General features: G+C 45.1%; 1 protein-coding gene across 1 annotated transcript in view; it reads right to left on the bottom strand.

Annotated features, from left to right (window-relative positions):
• Positions 1–25,768, bottom strand: part of PLEKHB1 (pleckstrin homology domain containing B1) — a 40,101-nt gene that overhangs the window by 4,974 nt on the left and 9,359 nt on the right. Inside the window, exons 4-6 of the mRNA XM_061629640.1 lie at positions 16,925–17,027; positions 8,951–8,990; positions 1,001–1,103 (exon numbers count right to left, since the gene is read on the bottom strand). Of these exons, the coding sequence (XP_061485624.1) occupies positions 1,001–1,103; positions 8,951–8,990; positions 16,925–17,027 (246 nt within the window). The remainder of the gene's footprint in view (positions 1–1,000; positions 1,104–8,950; positions 8,991–16,924; positions 17,028–25,768) is intronic.

Here is a 25,768-nt window from a genome sequence, read left to right as displayed (position 1 = left end):
TTGATTGATTGATTGATTGATTGATTGATTGATTGATTGATTGCACTTATATACCGCCCCATAGTCGAAGCTGTCTGGGCGGTTTACAGTAAGTAAAAACATTAAAACAAATATACAAATTTAAAAACACATATTTAAAAATTTAAAACAATTTAAAACAATTTATTTATTACATTTGTATACCATCCCATAGCTGAAGCTCTCTGGGCGGTTTACAACAATTAAAAACATTAAAAACAAATACAGCTCCCCCCCTCCCTAAATTTTCATCTTGCAATTCCTTCCCAAGAGAGATATGGCTGGCTCCATCAGTTCAGGTATTAAATAAAGTTTTCAAAAAACAAACCAACCAACATGCCTGTTTTCCCTGGAGTTTAATTGAAAGGTTTTGTTGTATAAGCTGCTGGTTGGATTCTTTTGTTAGCTTCTACTGAATTTTCTAGAATTAGGCTTCCCTAGTGAGGAAGCTCAGTGGAGAGCACCTGCTTGTCATGCAGAAAGCCCCAGGTTCATTCCTCAGCATCTCCAGGTACCAACTCTGGAGAGCCACTGCCTGTCAGTTCAGACAATACTGAGCTAGGTGGACCAATGGTCTGACTCAGTGGAAGGCAGATTCCTGTGTTCCTACTTAAAACTGACTGTTTTGTTGCAATCTATCGTATCTCTTAATGCTGATTACTGCAAAGATATGTTTGCTCTTAAGGGTTAACCACCTGGGAAAGGCTACAAATCTTGAAAGGCAGATTAGAAATATTTGAAACAAAAATGATGATAACAATAAATTAAAAAACATTAGGCACTGTGTAGATTCAACAGCTACCAGCTGCAACACTCAGTCTCTGCTCTGGCCCACGAAATGACCCTGTGCAAAGGCCAGTCTCCGCTCCCTGCCTGACCTCGCAGGGATGGTCTGAAAAGAGCCTTGCCAGCCCAGCCACCAGCTGAGCAAAGCTGAAGTGCCCCGGGAGGGGGACCACAAGGGAGAAGGACAGGCACATACCTCCGTACTGGTTGCCATAGTAATTGGAGCTGACGTACATTGCCTGGTGGGAGTCGAGGGGCACCGTCTGGTAATAGTCGTCATAGGGGTCATACAGATGAAGCTGGAAAGCCAGGAGGAGGCACAAAACAGAACATTAGCGGTACTAATTCCTGCAGCACCATGCCTATGTGTGACAATCAGCTTTGGAGGCACTCCTCTGGATGTCCCTGGCATTTTGAGATGAGGTGGGGGGCAAGAAGAGACTGGGCCTCCTTGGTGGCGGCCCCCCATTTGTGGAATTCCCTTCACTGGGAGGCTCGCCCGGTCCCTCCACTGTTATTTTTCCAATGGCAGGAGAAAAACCTTTTTTTAAAATCTCCCAAGTGTTTAACATTGTGACTTTTTAAAGCTGGTTCAGTCTGTTGCTGGTTTTCTTGATACGCTTGTCCTTTTTTGTGTTTTATTATTATTAAATTTATTTATACCCGCCTTTTGGCCAAAGGCCCTCAAGGCAGCTTACAAAGAAAAATAAACACAAGCATAAGAATACATCAATGAAAGCAATACAATTTACAAAAATTAAACTAAATAACAAATAACATTATTAAGAAAAAAAATGTCCAAGAAAAATTTTGAACAAGTGAATTTAAAATGGATCACTTTTTGAAATAAGGTGTGCACTATGAGAAAAGCTCTTTTCACACTCTGAAAAGTTATCTCATGGGCCCTCTCTAGTGGGAATTATCTTACGCTCATTCATTTGATTGATCAAAAGAGACTTTCTGCAGTTCGATAATTCCTGTGGTTTCTCCTCCTTAGGACTTAGCTGATTTTTGCAGCCATTTTCTCGTTTCATAATCTGTCATTGTGAGCCACCCTTTATTTATATTTTCAGCATCTCTCTCTCTCTCTCTGTCTCATACACCACTGTGAAGAGAGTGCGGAGCCAAGGTCATCCCAGATACAAGGTAGCTTCCTCCAAACCCTGGTAGTCCCTCCTCTGTTCTTTAAAGAAAACCATACACAATTCTTAGTCTGCATCAAGAAAGTTGTATTCTGCAAAAAGTTACACCATTTGCATGTCTTTGCCATGCCTTGGCACTAAGCCTGGGAGGAGAGGGAAAAGGCTATGCAAATTCCACCTCTGCATTCCAATTCCATTTGGCCTTGACCGCAGACTCGGTGACCTTAAGTACTAGTTACTTGCTTTGTTCATAAAAAAAAAAAAAACCTGTGCCCTGCCCTCCCCCTGGTGTTGGTTTTACTCCTTCTGCCAATATGCTGCCAACAGCAAAAATACACACAGCCTCAAAGTGCTGCAAAGGCAAACTTAAACCTCATCCTATATACTGGAAAGACCCCTCTGCCTGCCTCCCTCCTGCCCAGTGGAGCAGCAAGGTGCTTTAGCCCTCCCCAGTTCAGAGGACAGGAGGGGACATCTGTACATTGGGCACAAATCCCGTGACATAGCCCATATTTAAAAATATATATTGATCGATTGATTTTAAAAAAATGCATATACTGCTTGAATGTAAAGACCTCTAAGCAGTTAAAAATTAAAATTATCAATAAAACAGTTAAAAACTAGTAATTAGAAACATATTTAAAACCGTGACATATTTAAAACAGCTACTAACTAAAAAAAATTTAAAACAGTGGTAAACTGAAGGAGGAGACTGAGGGTGAGTCCACACAAATTTTGATTGTGGCCATTAAAGCATCATGGCCTGCCCCATGCCTGATGTCATATGTCATTCTCTGGAATTGCCCCCAGAATGTAAAATTCACCCCTGAGTCCAAGACACTCTATCCTCACAAAGACTACGGGGCAAAGCCAGGGGCGAAAGGAATCGAGCATGCCACCCAATCCCAGAACGGAGTCTTATGCAGTCCTCAGTGCCTGCATCAGCGTGTAAGGTAAGAACTAGCCTATTCTGCAAATAATGGAGAACTCTCCTGGCTGCACCTGGCAGAGTTCCCCTCTTATCACACCCCAATTTGCAATATTCAGCTGAGTATATATTGCTCCTTCTAATACCAAAATTAGGTGGTAAGTGCTACTGGAATTGGGGCCAAAATAGGGGGGGAACCAAAAGAAAACGAAGCGGAAGGTATCAGTCTGTTCAGGGGAACCCTGAAGTTTGCAGTAGTATAAAAAATATTTTAATACTCCAAAAATTGAAGGGGCAACTTCCCTCTCCCCCCACCCCAGCAAAGCAAGCCAATAAGGACTGAGCATGCTTAGTTGCCACAGACTATTGAGGGATCACTGAAAAAGAATGGAAACCATGGGCTGCAGGAAAAGGCCATGACTGGTTGGCTGGAACAGCATTGTTCCTATTAGAGGAAGAGAATATATCGCAACATTTTGTTGCAGGTCCCACTTGATACACGTGTGCATGCGTGCAGTGTATAAAGACACATGCACACACTGTACGGATAAGGCTAAACAACATGCACTGCTGCTCTGTGAGGATGTCCTTTCCCAACACCCCAATTGGCTAAGTATATGTCGGGTCACAGAATGTTCACAAACAGTTTCACTGTCAAAGGGCAAGGTTCATGGAACGTTGACTGCTGCTATGAGGAAAGAAGAACATGAATTTCTTGAAGGGGAAAACCTCTTGCAAGATGTAAGCACAGCTGCCTGGTGCTCAGGAGAGAAGGAGAGGCAGATAAAGGGTGAACGTCAAAAGGGATGTAGGGAAGAAGGGCAGAAAACAGCAGAGGCCAAGATTTCCCATCCTGATTTCGAACAGCTTGTCAAGTCTTAGATTCAAAAGGCCAGAGACATTTGAATTCAATCTGGAGTGCCTGCGGTACTCCAGCAACATCAAAGCAATCGATTGTCAGCCTGATTGCACTTATTGATTTGCAACTGGCCAGGCCTGGAAACTGGGAAGAGGCTCAGCTAAAAATAGAGTTGCCACAGCATGGCTGTCCAATTCTTGAGCAAAGCTCCATGCACCATGCAGATGTGTCATCGGAGGGGGGGCTGTCAATTCGGTTTGATGCACAAATAAGAGCCCCACTATGCCCCCAGTGCCCCTTCAGTTTGCATGAAAGACAGAGCACGGTGTCAGTCCAGGGCACCGTTAACAGCTCAGGCCCTGCAACGCCAGAGACTGGAACAGGGACCTTCGGCAGGAAAAGCCTCCTGCTGGGAGGAAGGGCAGGACATCAATCAAATAATAATTAAATAAAATAAATAAAAGCAGACACTGCCACTGAGGTACGTCCCTTCCCCAAATTATGACTCATACGGAGAAAAGGCCGTAGCTCAGTGGCGGAGCATCTGCCTTGCATGCAGAAGGTCCTAGTTTCAATCCCCAGAGGCATCTGGAGAGACTCCCTGCCTGAAACTCTGGAGAGCTGCTGCCAGTCAGTGCAGACAGTACTAAGCTAGATGGAACAATGGCCTGACTTGGTATAAGGCAGCTTTTCTATGGAGAACACAGGAACATAGGAAGCTGCTCTATATTAAGTGAGACTATTGGTCCATCTAGATCAGTACTGCCTACACTGACTGGCAGTGTCTCTCTCTAGGGTCTCAGACAGGAGTCTTCTTTCCTAGCCCTACCTGGGATCAAACCAGGGGCCTTTTGAGGAGGAGTGTAGTCATGCAGGGTCTCGGGGGGGTGTCTTAGACACTTTATTTTTGGGGGAGCAGGGTCCCTATGACTCCAGCATCCGACAAGCCAATCAGCATGAAAGGGGAGTGCGTTAGCCACTGAGAAGAGTCTTCTAACGTGCTTCCTTGTCCTTTCCTGCGTATTGGAGCCAATCAGAGTGGTGCATCAGCCAGTGAAAAGACTGTTTTCAGTAGCTAACACTCTCCTGTTTCATGCTTATTGGTTCCAAGGCATTATGAAGGATCTCATTCTCAACCCCAAAGCAAAAAAAACCCCAAAAACAAAATACGGGGGGGTATGGCTGTGATTAATGTGAAGGGACCCTGCACTTCTGAATCTGCCACTACACTACTGCTTTTGCGTGCCTAGACGCTGCTCTACCATTGAGCTCCGGGCCTTCCAGTGTTAATTAGATCTCTGTGTTTCCAGGGTCAACTTGACCCAGGCTGAAGATGCTGCTTCTGAATTCACCTAGCCAACTCACTCATCAAGCATCTAAGTCTCTGAAGGTGCTATACGGCTTTGGGTTGCGATTGCCTGAGCAGGCGGATGCGACGGATCAGCCCAAGACACAGCAGACCCGTCCACGATGACTGGCCTCTGTGCAGCTGAAGACCCCAGAAGTGGCAAGCGGGGCTGGATGCCAGGCCTCACCTGACACCAGTATCACCTGGTTGGGCAAAGCTGGTACCTTTGGGGCACCCAAGAGTGAAAAATGCTGATTTTTAAAACAAAACCGAAGCCAGGTTCAAGGTTCTTGTGTTAATTCACAAAGCCCTAAACAGCTGGGGCCCAAGATACCTTAAGGATCGTCTGGTCCCTTATGCACCACCTCGATCACTGAAGTCAGGGCCGGCGCCAAGCATGACTGAGCCCTCGGGCACCAACCTGCCCTGGGTCCCACCGTAGCCCAACACACACACCCCAATAGAGGCAGTACAGGACTAATAAGCCTGCCCGTGTGCCCCACATACCTCTCGTGTTGTATGAAGCGTGCATGCCTGCCCTCAACCAAGATGGCGGCAGAGGCGTCAGCCCCTTAGGGAAGCACCCACTGCCATAGTGGGTGATGGCAGGCAGACATGCACAGCACACGTAGCACCCACTCTGATGGGAGATCTAGATGGGGCGTGTGTGTTTTATTGAAGCCCTTGCTGTCTGAATTGGGAGGTACCAGGGAGCTCCTTCTCTACAATCTAGGGTTGCCAGGTTCAGGGCCTGAGACTGATCCTGTATCTTTAGGAGAAGAGAAAGTCAGCCAACTGCAGGTGTTCTTGCAACACCGTAATGGGAAAAACCACAAGGTGGAATTCTCCCTTCCCCCTGCACAACTGTTAAAGATCCTCTTGGAGGCTGGGCCTGGCAACCAAGAGGTCTTCTGTATCTTTGAAAGTTGTGCAGGGGGGAGGGAGAATTCCACCTTGTGGTTTTTCCTATTACAGGGTTGCAAGAACACCTGCACTTGGCTGACTTTCTCTTCTCCTAAAGATACAGGATTAGTCTCAGACCATGAACCTGGCAACCCTACTACAATCTGTGGCAGGTCAGGTTTCTGGACCCGACACTGCCATGGATCATGGGAGCACCATCCTCCCACCCTAAGGAGGAGCTCTTCAGGGGGTCCCTCTGAGTCACAAGGGCCCTTGGCCAGGCCCCAACCTGGCTGCCCTCTGGTGCTGGCCCTGACCAAGATCCGCTGGTGGGGCCCTCCTAGTGGTTCCCCATGCCTCTGAGGTTCAGTTGGCCTTTACCAGGGACCGAGCCTTTATTTATTTATTATTTGATTTATATCCCTCCATTCCTCCAAGCAGGAGCCCAGGGCGGCAAACAAAAGCACTAAAAACACATCAAAACATTATAAAAACAGACCTTAAAATACATTAAAACAAAACTTTTAAAAATATTTTTTTAAAGCTTTAAAAACATCTTTAAAAAAGGGTTAAAACATATTGTTTTTAAAAAAGGATTAAAAGCTTTAGTGAGGCAGGCCTTCCCCTGTGGAACACTCTGCCTGTAGAGGTTCAGCATGAATCATTCCTGCCCTCTTTTGGGGAAAGGCCGTAACTCAGCGGGTAGAGCATCTGTTTTGCATGTAGAAGGGCCCAGGTTCAATCCCCAGCATCTCCAGGTAGGGCAGGGAGAGAATCCTGTCTGAAACCCTAGAGAGCTACTGCCAGTCAGTGTAGACGATATTGCACTGGGTAGACCAGTAATGGTGTTATTTAGACAGGTCTTTGTGTGATGTTCCTGATTATAGTGTAAATATGGTAAGTGCTGTTTATATAGAAGACATATGGTAAGTGGAGTGAAAGAGGAGGGGGGAGTACATGACCGGTAGAATGCTGGATGATTGGCTGAGAGTTTGAATGGCTGGGAGTATAAATGGAAGAATGACAGTTGAATCTGGGAGGTGGTGTTTAGAAGGTGGTGAATTGAGAGGTGGAGAGAAAGGTTGAGGGGGTGTTTGGAGGTGGGGTTGTTGAGAGTGAGTTGGAGTTCTGAGGCAATTAGTAAAAGTCAAGTATCTAACAGAATATAGATGAAACCATATGCTTGTGAAACATTCCTTAAGTAATCTTGTTATTTCTGATATTTAATAAGTACTTATTTGGTTTACCAAAGGCCTGATCCTTGGCTAGGGAATATACAGACCAGAAGGGAGGGCAAGTGAACAGAAACTGTATCTAATGGTGGCAGGGGTGAAGGGAGAGATTGTAACAAGTCACGTATCCAGAGCAACCCAGAATTGTATGCTTTAAATATAAAGATACAAGGGGGTTCGGAACAGCATAGGCACACAGTCACAAAGTAACAAGCTATAGAGAGACTTAGGCAAAGTCTCTGGGAGTTTGGGTTACAGAAAGTGACTGGTGGTGCTGCCTAGCAGTGGGATTTGTTGAATCTGTGCTAGAGCTGAAAAGGGTAAGAAGAAAACATGACGTTCCTGTCTGCTGGTAGCCACAAGTGAGAGCTTCACAGGTGGTGCTGGGGAAGGATGTCACACCTTGCCATGTGAAATTCTTTCTACCAACCAGTATTGATTGATTGATTTGCTTTACTGATGCTCTCTTTGATGCTTTTATTACTGTTGCAATTTTTGTACGGGGTACAGCGCCTTGTATTTTTTTTACGAAAGCACGGATTATAAATATTTAAATAAATAGCCCCAGAGGGAACTGCATGCAAGGAATTCCACAAGATCGAGTGTTGACCTCCTTAGACCCAGAGGACGCCATCGCAGAGGCCCCATTGAGACCGGAGCCTCCTCCATTCTTTTGAAGCACAAGCCTGGTGCAATGGGCTGGGGCCCTTTAAATGAAAAGGCACCTTCCAGGTTGGGCGAGTCTAGCAATCAGAATGCAGCAGCAGCAGCTCCTGCTAGAGAAGGCTCTGTCTCAGTTTGACTGTTGCTGAAGCAACACCAGCACTCTGCAATCCTATAGCACACCAAGCCTCAAACCAGATCTCACCTTGGATCTGTGCTTGCGTCATAACGAGAGGACACAAATAATGAGCATCCACTAGAGCCATCTTTGTTTTCAGTGGGTGAGAGTGGGTTTTTTCTCTCCTTTTGCACTAGAAGATCTGTGTTGTTGGTCAGAGCCGGCCCCATCGTTGGGCAGAGTGAGGCAGCTCACCCCAGGATGCTTGAGGGTGGGGGCACACAAAGCAGCTGCAAGGTGTGGGAGGACAGAGCTGGGTGTATCACCCAATCTCCCCTGAGCCCTCTAAGCTAGCCAAGTGCCGCCCTGGTGCCATGGAGGATGCTGCCCTGCCCTGCAAGATTTAGCTGCCAATGTGGTCAGCGCCTGTATGTGGAATGGAGGAGTGCCATGCCATCTCGTCCTTCAGCTCAGGCAGAGAAATGTCCTGAAGAGCACCTTACACAATCATTGGCTCTTCTTGCCGAGGCTGACTGGCCTTCCTTCCAAACTGTGGTGTCAAACCAAGTAGTGATCATCTCCTTGTGTCTTCCCTGACCTGGAAGCTTGCTGCTTCTTCTTGCAAAATTGGACTGGGGCCTCCATTCTCCAACCAAACCCCTGAGCAATGAAGCTTAAGACCTGGGGAGCCCAGCTCTCTTTTCAATTCCCCCACTTCCCTCCCTCTTCAAAGAAACTTGCAAACAGAAACTCTCTCAAGAAAAAAGCCTGGTTTTTACAATATTTGAATGCTGTAATGCAGTTCACAGCTCTCCTTGAATCATATTTATTCATGCTCTTTCGATGGCAAGGAGGACTGGAAACCCAAATAACTGCAGGACGCTTGCCCGTTAAGGAGCATTTCAAGAGGCGGGAACGGCTGACAACAGACAAGGAACACAAGGCAGGCTCACCTGGGTTGCTTGGGCCTCCAGAATCGCTGTCTTCCAAGCTCTGTGAACAAAAACAGGGCAGCAGGGGGTGAGGAACCCAGCAGAGATGGATGCTTTTCAAAGTCCACTCCCCTCTTTCCCAGATCCCTGCCCCAGTTACTGCAGAAAGAACCATGCATAGTCGCCAGCAGCTCTACTCTAAGATTTTCAGTGTGTTTAAACTAGGATTCTCTTTGGTATTTTAGTCATTTAAACAAACAAAAAGCTTCTGCCCTCTTGAAGGAGGTTTCCTGGGCAGAGACAGCCTGGCCAGAGGTAACCTCTAGTCAAGGAGTAGCCAACAAGATGCCCTCCAGATGGTGGTGGTCTCCAGTTCCCATTATCCCCAGCAAGCAATGCCAATGGTCAGGCACGACGGGAGGTGGAGTCCACCGGCATCTAGGGAGCCACAGGTTCCCCTCCACCGGGATACGACATAGTCCAGGGGCAGCAAAGGACTGACAAAAGAAAGGACTTCTTCATGCAGCGCATGGTTGTTGTTATGTGCCTTCAAGTCGATAATGACTTGTGGTGACACTATGAATCAGGGACCTCCAAGAGCATCTGTCATGAACCACCCTGTTCAGATCTTGTAAGTTCAGGTCTGTGGCTTCCTTTATGGAATCAATCCACCTCTTGTTTGGCCTTCCTCTTTTTCTACTCCCTTCTGTTTTTCCCAACATTATTGTCTTTTCTAATGAATCATGTCTTCTCATGATGTGTCCAAAGTATAATAACCTCAGTTTCATCATTTTAGCTTACAGTGACAGTTCTGGTTTAATTTGTTCTAACACCCAATTATTATTATTAATATTTAATGTAACAATAACACAAAGGCACCCTAAAAGCATCTGTAGTGAACCCCCCTGTTCAGATTTTGTAAGTTCAGGTCTGTGGCTTCCTTTATGGAATCAACCCATCTCTTGTTTGGCCTTCCTCTTTTTCTACTCCCTTCAACTTGGATGGCTTGAAAAGAGGATTAGACAAATTCATGGAGGAAAAGGCTATCAGTGGCTACTAGCCCTGGTGGCTACGTTCTGCCTCTACTGTCAGAGGCAGAATGTCTCTGAATACCAGTTGCTGGAAACCGCAGAAGCAGAGAGTGTTCTTGCACTCAGGTCCCGCTTGTGGACCTCCCATCTGGTTGACCGCTGTGAGAAAAGGATGCCGGCTTAGATGGATCCAGTAGGCTCTTCTTGTGTTCTTCTGCTCTCCAGAGATTGTTGTGAGACCACAACTCCCACTATCCCTGACCATTGGTCATGCTGGCTGGGGCTGATGAGAGCTGAGGTCCATGGCAACAGTCTGACCTACGTTGTATTCTGTACACTCGGCAGTGGCAAGCAAAAATCCAAATCCTGCAACCCAAGTAAGTTATGTGAACATATCCCTGCTTATTCATTCTGTCCCGTTGGCTGCGAGAGAAGGACATGGAGCAACACAGACCTTCTTGTGGCTACTCACAGCCTTACTCAGCAACCTCCTTTGGCTTCTGAGGTTTTCCCTGGCATTGCCCATGCACTTCCAAGCCTATATTTTGTTTCCATAAGGGACTAGAAACTTGTGTGTATGTGTTTTTAAAAAACCAAATGCAAAGAGATATACCCAGGATGCTAGAATCCAGTCTCAACTCTGTTGGAATTGCTTTTTAATATGTTTTTAAACCTTTAAAAAAAACACAATATGTTTTTTAACCTTTTTTTGAAGATGTCTTCAAAGCTTTTCAAAAATGTTTTTAAAGTTGTTTTGTTTTAATGTATTTTAAGATCTGTTTTTATTATGTTTTAAAGTGTTTTTAGTGCTTTTGTTTGCCACCCTGGGCTCTTGCTGGGAGGAAGGGCAGGATATAAATCAAATAATAAATAAAATCTCAGTGTCCAAATTCTGAGCTTGCATGGGGCAATAACAAAGGTACACTTACCCACTAGCTACAAGTGGCCGGTGCCAGTAACCTTTGTAGAGCGCAGATCACAATGAGCTCATTTTTGCAAGGCATTTTATTGTTTCCACCCACCCAGATGACCCTCTCGCATGCCCTCTCTGGAATCTGCAGACCCAGCAGCCAAAGTAGCTGGCCTCCAGGATTATGGTGCTGGGCAAACACACGCACACACCCTAAGCAGAAATTCAGTCCCTTCCTACATAACTGCATGGGCTTTGCAGCTCTGGGAGCCGCAGGAGGCCTGTTTTCTTCCACATACACAGATGGGGGCAGAAATGCAGCCATTCAGTCCAGCAATGAGGTCTTTTGTTTGGCATTTAATATGCCCCCATAGCAGCCTTCCCCAACCTGGGGTCTTCCAGCTGCTTTAGACTATACTTCCTATTGGTGCCGGGTAGGATTGCCAGGTTCATGGCCTGAGACTGATCTTCTATCTTTAGGAGAAGAGAAAGTCAGCCAAGTGCAGGTGTTCTTGCAACTCTGTAATGGGAAAAACCACAAGGTGGAATTCTCCCTTCCCCCCCCCAACTTTTAAAGATCCTCTTGGAGGCCGGGCCTGGCAACCAAGAGGTCTTCTGTATCTTTAAAAGTTCTGCAGGGGGAAGGAAGAATTCCACCTTGTGGTTTTTCCCATTACAGAGTTGCAAGAACACCTGCACTTGGCTGACTTTCTCTTCTCCTAAAGATATAGGATCAGTCTCAGGCCATGAACCTGGCAACCCTAGTCCCGGGCAGCACAGCTGTAAGAGGCTGGAACTGATGGGAGTTGTAGTGCAAAATATCTGGAGGTCCCCAGGTTGTGGAAGGCTGGGTCAGAACAATGCATTTGCGCAAGTTAGGAGGCTGGGGAAAGAGGACTTGCCATCTTTGCCCTCCTTGGCATTTCCCTTTTTGTGGCTGTTGGTCTCCTTGTGAGGAGGTAGAAGGAGCCAGCTGTAAGCAATCTAACCTGGTGAAAGGATCCCTCCTCTCCGAAATGTACTTAAACCAGGCTCTGCTGAGGCTCCTTGAAGCGCAATAAGACCAACACCAAGAGTTCCAGTGTCTGGCCACTTTCTTGTTTTTCATTTAAGTCTGGGCTGTTTAAGAACATAAGAACATAAGAAGAGCCTGCTGGATCAGGCCAGTGGCCCATCGAGTCCAGCATCCTGTTCTCACAGTGGCCAACCAGGTGCCTGGGGGAAGCCCGCAAGCAGGACGCGAGTGCAAGAACACTCTCCCCTCCTGAGGCTTCCGGCAACTGGTTTTCAGAAGCATGCTGCCTCTGACTAGGGTGGCAGAGCACAGCCATCATGGCTAGTAGCCATTGATAGCCCTGTCCTCCATGAATTTGTCTAATCTTCTTTTAAAGCCGTCCAAGCTGGTGGCCATTACTGCATCTTGTGGGAGCAAATTCCATAGTTTAACTATGCACTGAGTAAAGAAGTCCTTCCTTTTGTCTGTCCTGAATCTTCCAACATTCAGCTTCTTTGAATGTCCACGAGTTCTAGTATTATGAGAGAGGGAGAAGAACTTTTCTCTATCCACTTTCTCAATGCCATGCATAATTTTATACACTTCTATCATGTCTCCTCTGACCCGCCTTTTCTCTAAACTAAAAAGCCCCAAATGCTGCAACCTTTCCTCATAAGGGAGTCGCTCCATCCCCTTGATCATTCTGGTTGCCCTCTTCTGAACCTTTTCCAACTCTATAATATCCTTTTTGAGATGAGGCGACCAGGACTGTACACAGTATTCCAAATGCGGCCGCACCATAGATTTATACAACGGCATTATATCGGCTGTTTTATTTTCAGTACCTTTCCTAATTATCCCTAGCATGGAATTTGCCTTTTTCACAGCTGCCGCACACTGGGTCGACATTTTCATCGTGCTGTCCACTACAACCCCGAGGTCTCTCTCCTGGTCGGTCACCGCCAGTTCAGACCCCATGAGCGTATATGTGAAATTAAGATTTTTTGCTCCAATATGCATAATTTTACACTTATTTATATTGAATTGCATTTGCCATTTTTCTGCCCATTCACTCAGTTTGGAGAGGTCTTTTTGGAGCTCTTCGCAATCCCTTTTTGTTTTAACAACCCTGAACAATTTAGTGTCGTCAGCAAACTTGGCCACTTCACTGCTCACTCCTAATTCTAGGTCATTAATGAACAAGTTGAAAAGTACAGGTCCCAATACCGATCCTTGAGGGACTCCACTTTCTACAGCCCTCCATTGGGAGAACTGTCCGTTTATTCCTACTCTCTGCTTTCTGCTTCTTAACCAATTCCTTATCCACAAGAGGACCTCTCCTCTTATTCCATGACTGCTAAGCTTCCTCAGAAGCCTTTGGTGAGGTACCTTGTCAAACGCTTTTTGAAAGTCTAAGTACACTATGTCCACTGGATCACCTCTATATGCTTGTTGACACTCTCAAAGAATTCTAATAGGTTACTGAGACAGGACTTTCCCTTGCAGAAGCCATGCTGGCTCTGCTTCAGCAAGGCTTGTTCTTCTATGTGCTTAGTTAATCTAGCTTTAATCATACTTTCTACCAGTTTTCCAGGGACAGAAGTTAAGCTAACTGGCCTGTAATTTCCGGGATCCCCTCTGGATCCCTTTTTGAAGATTGGCGTTACATTTGCCACTTTCCAGTCCTCAGGCACGGAGGAGGACCCAAGGGACAAGTTACATATTTTAGTTAGCAGATCAGCAATTTCACATTTGAGTTCTTTGAGAACTCTCGGGTGGATGCCATCCGGGCCCGGTGATTTGTCAGTTTTTATATTGTCCATTAAGCTTAGAACTTCCTCTCTCGTTACCACTATTTGTCTCAGTTCCTCAGAATCCCTTCCTGCAAATGTTAGTTCAGGTTCAGGGATCTGCCCTATATCTTCCACTGTGAAGACAGATGCAAAGAATTCATTTAGCTCCTCTGCAATCTCCTTATCGTTCTTTAGTACACCTTTGACTCTCTTATCATCCAAGGGTCCAATTGTCTCCCTAGATGGTCTCCTGCTTTGAATGTATTTATAGAATTTTTTGTTGTTGGTTTTTATGTTCTTAGCAATGTGCTCCTCAAAATCTTTTTTAGCATCCCTTATTGTCTTCTTGCATTTCTTTTGCCAGAGTTTGTGTTCTTTTTTATTTTCTTCATTTGGACAAGTCTTCCATTTTTTGAAGGAAGACTTTTTGCCTCTAAGAGCTTCCTTGACTTTGCTCGTTAACCATGCTGGCATCTTCTTGGCCCTGGCGGTACCTTTTCTGATCTGCGGTATGCACTCCAGTTGAGCTTCTAATATAGTGTTTTTAAACAACTTCCAAGCATTTTCGAGTGATGTGACCCTCTGGACTTTGTTTTTCAGCTTTCTTTTTACCAATCCCCTCATTTTTGTGAAGTTTCCTCTTTTGAAGTCAAATGTGACCGTGTTGGATTTTCTTGGCAATTGGTCATTTACATGTATGTTTAATTTAATAGCACTGTGGTCACTGCTCCCAATCGGTTCAACAACACTTACATCTCGCACCAGGTCCCGGTCCCCACTGAGGATTAAGTCCAGGGTTGCCGTCCCTCTGGTCGGTTCCATGACCAACTGGTCTAGGGAATAGTCATTTAGAATATCTAGAAACTTTGCTTCTTTGTCATGACTGGAACACATATGCAGCCAGTTTCTTTTGTAATAGGATTTATTCTGATTCTCTTATTTGAATTTATTGTTGTTTGTTGTAAACTCGCTTCTCTACCCCATCCCAGTGCTTTGTATTTTGGTATTTTGAATATTTGTTGTAAGCTGCTTTGGGCACAGCTGGCTGTGGAAAGGCAGCATACAAATAAGCTCAGTCTATCGGTCACAAGCGATTGGAGAAAATCTGCTGCCTCATTATCAGCTATTTTGCTCTCCTTTATCTTGATGTCAGAACCAAAAGTAGCTCTTATTGGTCTGCTATACAAGGGATGGATTGATTCCATAAAGGAAGCCACAGACCTGAACTTACAAGATCTGAACAGGGTGGTGCATGACAGATGCTCTTGGAGGTCGCTGATTCATAGGGTCACCACAAGTCGTAGTCGACTTGAAGGCACATAACAACAACAACAAAATACTGCAGAAAAATCCTCTGTATACTTATTCGTGAGTAACCCCATCAAATCCAGTGGACATACTTCTGAGTAGACTTGCATGGGATTGAGGATTCTAATCTGAGGAAGCTATGCTGAAAATTAAAGCAGGACAGTTTTATTTGGGATTAGTTATCCTAGAACAAGGGTTTCCAAACTGTGGTCTACAGACCAGCAGTGGTCTGTGAGCTTCATTCAGGTGGTTCACAGTGTGTCTGTGGATTTGTGGTTGAAAATGGGAGATGGCCCATCCATTGCACTGAATATTCATTATTGCTCCTTTTATTTCTTACATTTTATTGCATAACAATCTGAATTCTATGGAATCACAATTGCAACAGCAAGCAGAAAATGTGGTCCACCAAGACCCTCATCAATTTTCAAGTGGTCCGTGGGGGGGGGGGAATTAGGAACCACTGATCTGGAATGCTTTGGCTTCACCCACTGCCAGCATATGGACCCCTGCACATTACTCCTAAGGGAAGGTGGCCCTTGACGGAGAAAGAAAAGTTGCCCCCAATCTTCAGTTGTTGTTGCAGTCCCTGAAAGACTCCTGGCTCGATAGCTGTCTTCAGATTCAATGGGTGAGTCCATCCACACGGTTTTTCCTGTTTGTGGTTCAGGGCTGTGGCCTATAGCCAGGACCGACAACCAGGGGAAGGGTCGTAGTTCAGTAGCAGAGCATCTGCCCTGTGTGCTGAAGGTCCCCAGTTCAATCCCCAGCATCTATAGGTAGGGCTGGGATAGGCTGCTTGGCTGAAACCCTGGACAGCTGCTGCTGCCAGTCAGTGTAGACAATTCTGAGCTAGATGAGCCAATGGTCTCACTCAGTATAAGGCAGGCTCCTGTGTTTCTATGTACCTGTCCCAGGTCTGGGCAGGCTTGCTTTTGGGGGGAGTGTGGTCTTTGCCCAACAACCATTGCTCTGACGCATCACATGTGAGTTGTCATAGCTCAGAAATCTAGCTCTACGCCAGAGGTTTCCACTGCACGCACACAAATTCAGGGAAGTCTTTTTCTGAAGTACGTTGCCCAGCCCCCTTCAGCTGAAGCTGCTGTGGAATATTTCCAACTGCTCTGTTGTCAGGAATGAGGGAAACACCCTTATCACACTCCAGTTTGTAAACACAAACCTGACACAAGCAGGTGGAAATTTTTCAAGTGTTATCACATCCCTGAAGGGAACAGGCTTATCCAAACAGTGCTCCCCCAGGGCACGGAGGAAGCTGCATCAGCACCAAGTGTAAACAACAGAACAAGGACTGAGGCTAATCCTTTAGCTGACTGGACCCGAGAGAGTGACAGAAAGCAAGTGAGGAGGGACTCCCCAAAACCTGTGCCCCTCTCCCACAGACGTTGCTGGATTCCAGCTCCCATCAGTCCCAACAGCCAGTATGGCCAATGGTCAGAGGCAATGGCAGCTGCAGTCCAGCAACATCTGAGGGACCACGGACATTCCTCACCTCTGCTAGGGCCTCAGTTCATCATCACATGTAACCCTTTTTCAGCGATTTTGCAGGCTTCAGGATCATGGCAGTTATTCTTGGGTGCTAGATCACTTTTCTTCCCATTTTACAGATATTGGTGCAAGGTAAAGGAACAGAGTGCCTTGCGTAAGGATCTGTTAAGGCCATACTAAACATTACGAGAAAAGCAGAATGCTCCAGCCCCATTTTTCCCTTCTAACACTGACATTTAATAAGATTAAATATTGAGATTAAAATATGAAATTGAGCACCTTTGGGCAAACTGTAGCCTCAGTTATCCATCTGTAGAATGGGGCTGTTATTAATTATATTTATTGACATACATAAAACACCACTGTAATACAATGTCTATTCAGAGCACATCCTCAACCCTGGGTTGTGGTCATCATTCTGTGTTGTGCCAATTTAAGCGTTCAACAACTTACACAGCATCGTCCTCACTCTCAGCACAGAGCATGATTTTGGAGCCGTCTCTTTGCACAATGCACATCAGACACTCACGGGTTTTCCCTTCAGGAGGCTGAATGTCTAGAAGGCAGAAGGAGAGATAGGCAGACACAAACACACAAACAAAAGGGGCATAAGAAAAAGGGAGCAGACGGAGGCTAATGTTGTCCCTATCTTCAAAAACGGCAAAAAGGAGGAACCTGGGAACTACAGAACAGTCAGCCTGACATCGATCCCTGGGAAAATTCTAGATCAGATTATAAAGTAGTAAGTCTGTAAGCACCTTGAAAACAATGGAGTGATTACTAGAAGCCAACATGGATATATCAAGAATAAATCCTGCTGGACTGATCTTATCTCATTTTTTGATTGGGTAACCTCCCTGGTAGACTGAGGGAATGCTGTGGACATAATATATCTTGACTTCAGCAAAGCTTTTGACAAAGTGATATTCTGATTAGCAAGCTAGCGAAATGTGGGCTGGATGGAACAACTATCAGGTGGACCCACAGTTGGCTACAGAATTGTACTCAAAGAGTGTTTCTCCCCAGTGTCAGAAGGGACCATTGATAGATAATGAGTGGGGTCGGTCCTAGGCCCAGTGCTCTTCAACATTTTTATTAATGACTTGGATGAGGAGGTACAGGGAATGCTTATCAAATTTGCAGATTTGGAGGGATAGCTAATATCTTGGAAGACAGAAACAAAATTCAAAGGGAACTTGATAGCCTAGAGCAGCCTTTCCCAACCGGTGTGCCTCCAGATGTTGTTGGACCACAACTCCCATCAGCCTGAGTCATTGGCAATGTTGGCTGAGGCTGATGGGAGTTGTGGTCCAACAACATCTGGAGGCACACTGGTTGGGAAAGGCTGGGCTAGAGCATTGGACTGAAAACAACAGAATGAAATTTAAGAGGGATAAGTGCAACATTCTACACTTAGGAAAAAGAAACCAAATGCACAGTTATAAGATGGGGGATACTTGGCTCAGCAATACTACATGTGAGAAGGATCTTGGGATTGTTGTTGATCACAGGCTGAATCGCGATATGGCTGCAAACAAGGCAAATGGTATTTTAGGCTGCATTAACAGAAGTATAGTTTCCAAATCGCGTGAAGTATTGGTTCCCTTCTATTTGGCACTGGTTAGGACTCATCTTGAGTACTGAGTCCAGTTCTGGACACCTCACTTTAAGAAGGATGCAGACAAACTGAAACAGGTTCAGAGGAGGGCAACGAGGATGATTAGGGGACTGAAAACAAAGCCCTTGAGGAGAGCCTAAAAGAAATGGGCATGTTTAGCCTTGAGAAGAGAAGAGTGAGGGGAGATATGATAGTACTCTTTAAGTACTTGAAAGGTTGTCCCACAGAAGAAGGCCAGGATCTCGTTTTCATCATCCCAGAGTACAGGACACAGAATAATGGGCTCAAGTTACGGGAAGCCAGATTTCAACTGAACATCAGGCAAAACTTCCTAACAGAGTGGTACGACAATGGAACCAGTGACCTGGGGAGGTGGTGGGCTCTCCAGCACTAGACGCCTTCAAGAGGCAACTGGACAGCCACCAGTCAGGGAGGCTTTGACTTGGATTCCTGCATTAAGCAGGGTGTTGGACTTGATGGCCTTATAGGCCCCTTCCAACTCTGTGATCCCATGAGGACACCAGCTGAACAGTCCCTGCCTTTCATGCCCAGCATCTCTAGTGAGAGCTTGGACATCTCAGCACACGCTCACAAATGGCACTGTGGGAAACCAGGTTGGACCCTGGAAGGCCCAATGATCCGACTCAAATACCCATTCAGAGTGCAAATCCCCATTCAGCCATGAAGCTTGCTGGGGTTATTAATTTGGGCCAGTCACTGTGTCTTCTCCTAACCCAGGGGTTCCCAAACTGTTGCCCGTGGGCCGCCAGTCACCCATGAGCTTCATTCAGGTGGCCCGAGGCATGTCCGTTTTAAATGTTCATATTGATTTTTAATTCATATTTATTTCTATTGCTGCTTTCCCTCCTTGTACTTTATTGTATTACAGTTTGGATTCTAGTGAACGCAGGTTGCAGTGCAGTAAAATACAAATATAAGAAATAAAAGCAGCAATAGAAGTGCAATTAAAAATCATACAACATCCAGCTCAGCACAATTGTGACACTGGGCAGAATAACTATGAAGTGGTTCGCCAAGACCACCCACAGTGTAAACGTGGTCTGCGAGGGGGGGAACATTTGGGAACGACTGGCCTAGCCTACCTCATAGGGCTGTTGTGAGGATGAAATGAGGGTGGCGCTATGTGCTAGTTCAGCCAAGTACACCCCCTTGAGCTCCTTACAGGAAAGATGGATTATAAATGAAACATAAATTCTGGCCTCAACCAGAAATTGGGAATTTAGTGTTGCCAATCCGTGCCCCGGAACATTCTTCCAGCAGAGATTCAGCAGGAACCCTTATTTTGGCTTTCAGGCACCTCTTGAAGACTTTTTCTGCCAACAAGCTTATGCATCTGTTTAAAATGTCTTTTGAGTAGCCAGCCGTTTTAATGATAGCTTTGCACTGCCTTTAAATGTTGTGCAGGCTGCAGTATCCTGATGTTTTGCGAGAAAGCGGTACATAAATACTTAAATAAATAAATGTAAAAATAAGATTATTATTATAAATGGGACACATTATATGCCAGGGGTCCTTAGAATATCTGAATCCACTTTTCATCTTGCATATAATAATTTATTTATTTATTACATTTGTTAGTCGCTTTTCTTCACAAAACTGAACTCAAAGAGGCTTACAATCATGAACATATTGCTAGGGGGGAAATCAATCAATCAATAATAAATTTATTGTACTAGCCAAAGGCCATGAAAAACAGAATTTGGAATGTAGGTTCAGTTCGAGGCTGTAACTCAATCACTGGAACTGGCTCGTGTGTGATCTTGCATAAAGTGGAGAGGTGAAAAAACTAAACACAATGAATCTACATCAGTTGGACCAGCTTCCCTGTACACCTTTGAGACACAGTTAAAATAAGTAGCCTCAAAACATGGCTGTTAATTTGCAAACACAATTGCTGAGAACAACGGGGAGGGCTGTAGCTCAGAAGAAGAGCATCTGCTTTGTATGCAGAAGGTTCCAGGTTCAGTCCTTGGAATCTCCTGGTAGCACTGGGAGAGGTCCCTGGCTGAAACCCTGGAGAACGGCTGCCTGTCAGTGTGGACAATGCTGAACTAGATAGGCCAGAGGTCTCGCTCAGTATAAGACAGCTTCCAATGTGCCTTTGCCCATATGTGCTGCCTAGCTTGTACTAGCACAATGTTGGGGGTTTCAGTGGCCCTTTCAAGCACCCTCTTCCCCTCGAATAAGGCTGCACTCAATTTGTCCAGTTGTGCTTACATCTTATCCTTTGAGCCTTAGCAAATGCACTCCCTCAATTTTTTTTTTTAAACTTGTGGTCTGTTGTTGTTGCTGTTATGTGCCTTCAGGTCAATTACCACTTATGGCGACCCTATGAATCAGTGACCTCCAAGAGCATCTGTCATGAACCACCCTGTTCAGATCTTGTAAGTTCAGGTCTGTGGCTTCCTTTGTGGAATCAGTCCATCTCTTGTTTGGCCTTCCTCTTTTTCTACTCCCTTCTGTTTTTCCAAGCATTATTATCTTTTCTAATGAATCATGTCTTCTCGTGATGTGTCCAAAGTATGATAACCTCAGTTTCACAATTTCAGCTTCTAGTGACAGTTCTGGTTTAATTTGTTCTAACACCCAGTTATTCGTCTTTTTCACAGTCCATGGTATCTGCAAAGCTCTCCTCCAACATGACATTTCAAATGAGTTGATTCTTCTCTTATCCACTTTTTTCACTGTACAATTTTCAAATCCATACATAGAGATCGGAAATACCATGGTCTGAATGATCCTGACTTTAGTGTCCAGTGATGTTGTTGTTGTTATGTGCCTTCAAGTCGATTACGACTTATGGCGACCCTATGAATCAGTGACCTCCAAGAGCATCTGTCATGAACCACCCTGTTCAGATCTTGTAAGTTCAGGTCTGTGGCTTCCTTTATGGAGTCAATCCATCTCTAGTTTGGCCTTCCTCTTTTTCTACTCCCTTCTGTTTTCCCCAGCACTATGGTCTTTTCTAGTGAATCAGGTCTCCTCATGATGTGTCCAAGGTATGATAACCTTGGTTTCATCATTTTAGCTTCTAGTGACAATTCTGCTTTAATTTGTTCTAACACCAAATTATTGGTCTTTTTCACAGTCCATGGTATGCACAAAGCTCTCCTCCAACACCACATTTCAAATGAGTGGATTTTTCTCTTATCTGCTTTTTTCACTGTCCAACTTTCACATCCATACACAGAGATCAGGGATACCATGATCTGAATGATCCTGACTTGAGTGTTCAGTGATACATCTTTGCATTTGAGCTTGAGGTCTATAAACTTTTTTTAAAAAATGAAAGCAAGAATTCTCAAAGCCTCAGCCATGGATGGCACACAAAATGCACCCCCAGTTCATCTCCCAAAAAACCCACAAGGAAGCCCAGGAACAGCCCAAGTCATTTTGACGTTCAAGATTCAAAAGCCACAATGGACTGATAAATGCGGAAAAGTCTGTAGCAAATCAAAGAAGCAACCTCAGGCAACAAAGCTAGCTGAATCCCTCGGCAAGCCAAGCAACCAATGGCATAATTGGGACCTTGGGGAGAAACTGCCGACTCAGCGGCTCCTGCTGAAACCACAACAAAACAAACGGCACAAGAATTGGCAACAGTCCCAGAGGCACCCAGGAGATGCCCGGGCAAAATTCAAACGAGACCAGCAGTAGAGAGAGGAGGCTTTAAAGGCAGGCACCGTGTCTAACATCTGCTCTTGGCTAATGCCACATGCAAAATGGGAGCACGTCTGGATTTCTTGGCCTCCCTGTGAAACCCTCTGGGGAGTGTAATTAACAAGGCTTAATTGGAGCCATATGAATTAGCCCAGAAATCTATTTTCAACATGATGTTGCCCTTAAATGTATGAAATGTGTTCGTGCAGGGTGCCTTTAAAATAAAAATCCTCCCAACCATCCCTGCTGTGCATCTAGGGCAGGGGGGGGGCAGCGGCCAAGTGTGCTTGGTTGGACCCCAGCAGGTCCAAATTATCTGCCTGAAGTCAAGTCTTCAGAAGTTCTGCCTTTAACCCTGAATTAGAATGCAAAAGTGGGATGAAAAACAAAGCTGTTTGGAACAAAGGTTCTTTGTGCCTGGAGTTTACTGTGGTGAGGAGTCTGCGGTTTCTGCTGGGCCTTTGTTCTTCCACATCCTGGCACGGGAAGATTCTGGTTTAATTTGTTCTAGCACCCAAGTATTTGTCTTTTTTGCAGTCCATGGTATGTGCAAACCTCTCCTCCAACACCACATTTTTCTCTTATCCGCTTTTTTCACTGTCCAACTTTCACATCCATACATAGAGATAGAGAATACCATGGTCTGAACGACCCTTACTTTAGTGTTCAGTGCTACATCTTTGCATTTGAGGACCTTTTCTAGTTCTCTCATAGCTGCCCTCCCCAGTCCTAGCCTTCTTCTGATTTCTTGACTATTGTCTCCAGTTTGGTTAATGATTGTGCCAAGGTATTGATAATCCTTGACAAGTTCAATGTCCTCATTGTCAACTTTAAAGTTACATCAATCTTCTGTTGTCATTACTTTCGTCTTCTTGACGTTCAACTGTAGTCCTGCTTTTGTGCTTTCCTCTTTAACTTTCATCAGCATTTGTTTCAAATCATTACTGGTTTCTGCTAGTAGTATGGTAGTGTCTGCATATCTTATTGATATTTCTCCCTCCAATTTTCACACCTTCCTCTTTTTCTACTCCCTTCTGTTTTTTCCAAGCATTATTGTCTTTTCTAGTGAATCCTGTCTTCTCAGTATGCGTCCAAAGTACGATAACCTTAGTTTCGTCATTATAGCTTCTAGTGACAGTTCTGGTTTAATTTGTTCTAACACCCAATTCTTGGTCTTTTTGCAGTCCATGGTATGCGCAAAGCTCTCCTCCAGCACCACATTTCAAATGAGGTGATTTTTCTCTTATCCACCTTTTTCACTGTCCAACTTTCACATCCATACATAGAGATTGGGGATACCTTGGTCTGAATGGCCTTCCAACTCTATAATTCTATAAACACAATTTCATATGTACAAAAACAATTTCAAATCCAACACGGATACAGACTGGGATAAAAAATCTTCACTTAACAGTCTGGTTGAAAAGGGATGGTCTTTAACAGGTGTCAAAAAGACAATGAGATGGCACCTGTCTGATATGTAACAGCAGGGAGTTCCAAAGTGTAGATGCCACCATTCTAAAGGCCCAGTTCCTGTAGTGCATGGAACAGACCTTCTGATAAGATACTATCTGCAGGAGGCCCTCTCCTGCAGATCACACAATCTTTGGTTGGGTACAAGGATAATGTAAGAGCAGCCTGCTAGATCAGAACAAAGGCTCATCTAGCCCAGCCTTCTGTCCTCACATTAGCCAGCCAGATGCCCCAAAGACAGGCCTGCAAGCAGGACGTGAGTGCAACAGCAGCAATTCTCCCCACTCACGATTCCTAGCAATTGGAATTCAGCAGCATATTACTTCTGACAGATAATCTTTTAGGTCTAGAATTAGTCCAGACTCTCCTTGCACCATCTTTATAATCTTGTAAGCTATGTATTAACAAGTTAGTATGTTCTTACTTTGAAATAATAGTTACAGTCGCTTACCAATCATTACTATAAAAATACCAATTCCCTCCATTTCTGATGTCCAGGCACGGGTGCCATCGGTTTTGGAGTCAAAACAGCCCCACCCATGCACAAGCATAACGTCTCAGTGGGCTCAGGGGAAGCTCAAAGTTAACAGTGTGTGTGTGTGTGTGTGTGTGTGTGAGAGAGAGAGAGAGAGAGAGAGAGGCGACCCCAAAATAGCCCAATGAGAACTGAGTGCGGTCAACAGCTACAAAATGTGGCTTGAGCCTATTCATACAGAACTAGAAAAGTGTTTGTGTGTGTATGTAAGAAAAACAACCGAATGGAATATCTTGGAAGAGGCCTGACCAGCTGCCTGGAATAGCAAACAGGAGCACTTGTCAAGTTTACTATGCATGAGGTTAAGACTATATATGAATTTAATAAAATGAAATGTTTTCGGCGCCAGGTTAAAACTTTCCTCTTTTCCCAGTCATTTTAGTATGTGTAAAAATGTTTATGTTTTAAATTTAAATGTTAAGCTTTAAAAAAAACTGTTTTAAATATGTGTTTCATTGTATTTTATGCTGATTGTTGTGAACCGCCCAGGGAGCTTCGGCTATGGGCGGTATATAAATTTAATGAAATGAAATGAAATGAAATGAACATGTCCTAATATGACTGTCCTGACCCTTGAACCTAGCAGTGATCTGGACACGGAGTCAAGAGGCTGCAGGGGTACCAGATGGAGAGCCGGGTCAGGCTCAGGGCTCAGAGCTGACTGCTCAGCATAGGGAGACCAGTGCACCTGTTGGGCAGAACCTCCCAGAGGATCCCCCCAGGCCGCCAGGGCCTATAGGGCCAGAACCCAGACCCTCATGGGCACCATCTCCTGAGCCTGAAGAACCAGATGCCTCCCACCACACATCACCAGTCCAGCAGCACAGTGGGTGCACCAGGAGGGAGGCCATGCAATGGAGATGGAGTGCCTGTCTTCAGGCAGGAGGGTTGGCCTTTCAAGACCCCTGGCGTTCTCTACGTGGGAGTGGAGCCTGGAGGCACAGACTTCAAAGACTCAGTCTGCTCCCAACCTTTGTCTGGCTCTCCAGGGTCCAGCAACCTTTGTCTGGCCTTCAGCCTTGTTGCTTTCTCCATGGGATCCAGAACACGGCCAAGGACAACTCTTCAGAAAAGTTTCCAGGTATTCACAATGCATAGTTTTGTGCCCTTTGCAGAGCTTGGAACAGTTACTTTTTTGAACTACAACTCCCATGAGCCCCAGCCAGCATGGCCACTGGATTGGGCTGATGGGAGTTGTAGTTCAAAAAAAGTAACTTTCCCAAGCTCTGGCCCTTTGCCACCGCATGGGCAGGGCATGAACCTCCTGTCAGCATGACAACACCCCTTTTCCTAACCACCATTTCCTGCCTTATAAAATGTGCAGAAGCATCTGATTGGCCATTGCGAGAAGCAGGAGGGGTGCTGGATGCGATTGCTCTTTGGTCTCTTCTGCCCCTAAATCAAGGTGAAGTCCTTCTTCACTCAGTGCAAAGTTAAACTGTGGAATTCGTGCCCACAGGAGGCAGCGATGGCCACCCACTTGGATGGCTTTCAAAGAGGATTAGCCTGATCCTCCAGGATTTTGTCTATCAGTGGCTGCAAGCCATGATGGCTACCCTCTGCCTCCACTGCTGGAAGCAATATGCCTCTGAATAGCAGTCAGTGGGGGACAACTGCCGTTGCGCTCAGGTCCTGTTTGCAGACTTCATATTCAGGCACCTGGTTCACTGCTCTGAGAACAGGATGCTGGATTAGATAAACCATTGGCTTGATGCAGCAGGCTGTTCTTATGTTCTTGGACTCCAGAACTCTTCCTCTTTCAACAAGCCTTTTAAGTTGAGACCTATCCCAGTCTGCGTCTGTGTTAGAATTGTTTTTAATATGTTTTCTTTAATAATATGTTTTTAACCCTTTTTTTAAAAAAAGATGTTTTTAAAGCTTTTTAAAAATGTTTTTAACGTTGTTTTGTTTTAATGTATTTTAAGGTCTTTTTATGATGTTTTAAAGTGTTTTTAGCATTTGTGTTTGCCTCCCTGGGCTCCTGCTGGGA

This window comes from Rhineura floridana, chromosome 5 (assembly GCF_030035675.1).
Source record: "Rhineura floridana isolate rRhiFlo1 chromosome 5, rRhiFlo1.hap2, whole genome shotgun sequence".
Taxonomy (NCBI): domain Eukaryota; kingdom Metazoa; phylum Chordata; class Lepidosauria; order Squamata; family Rhineuridae; genus Rhineura; species Rhineura floridana.
This window is presented reverse-complemented; position numbering and strand designations above follow the sequence as displayed.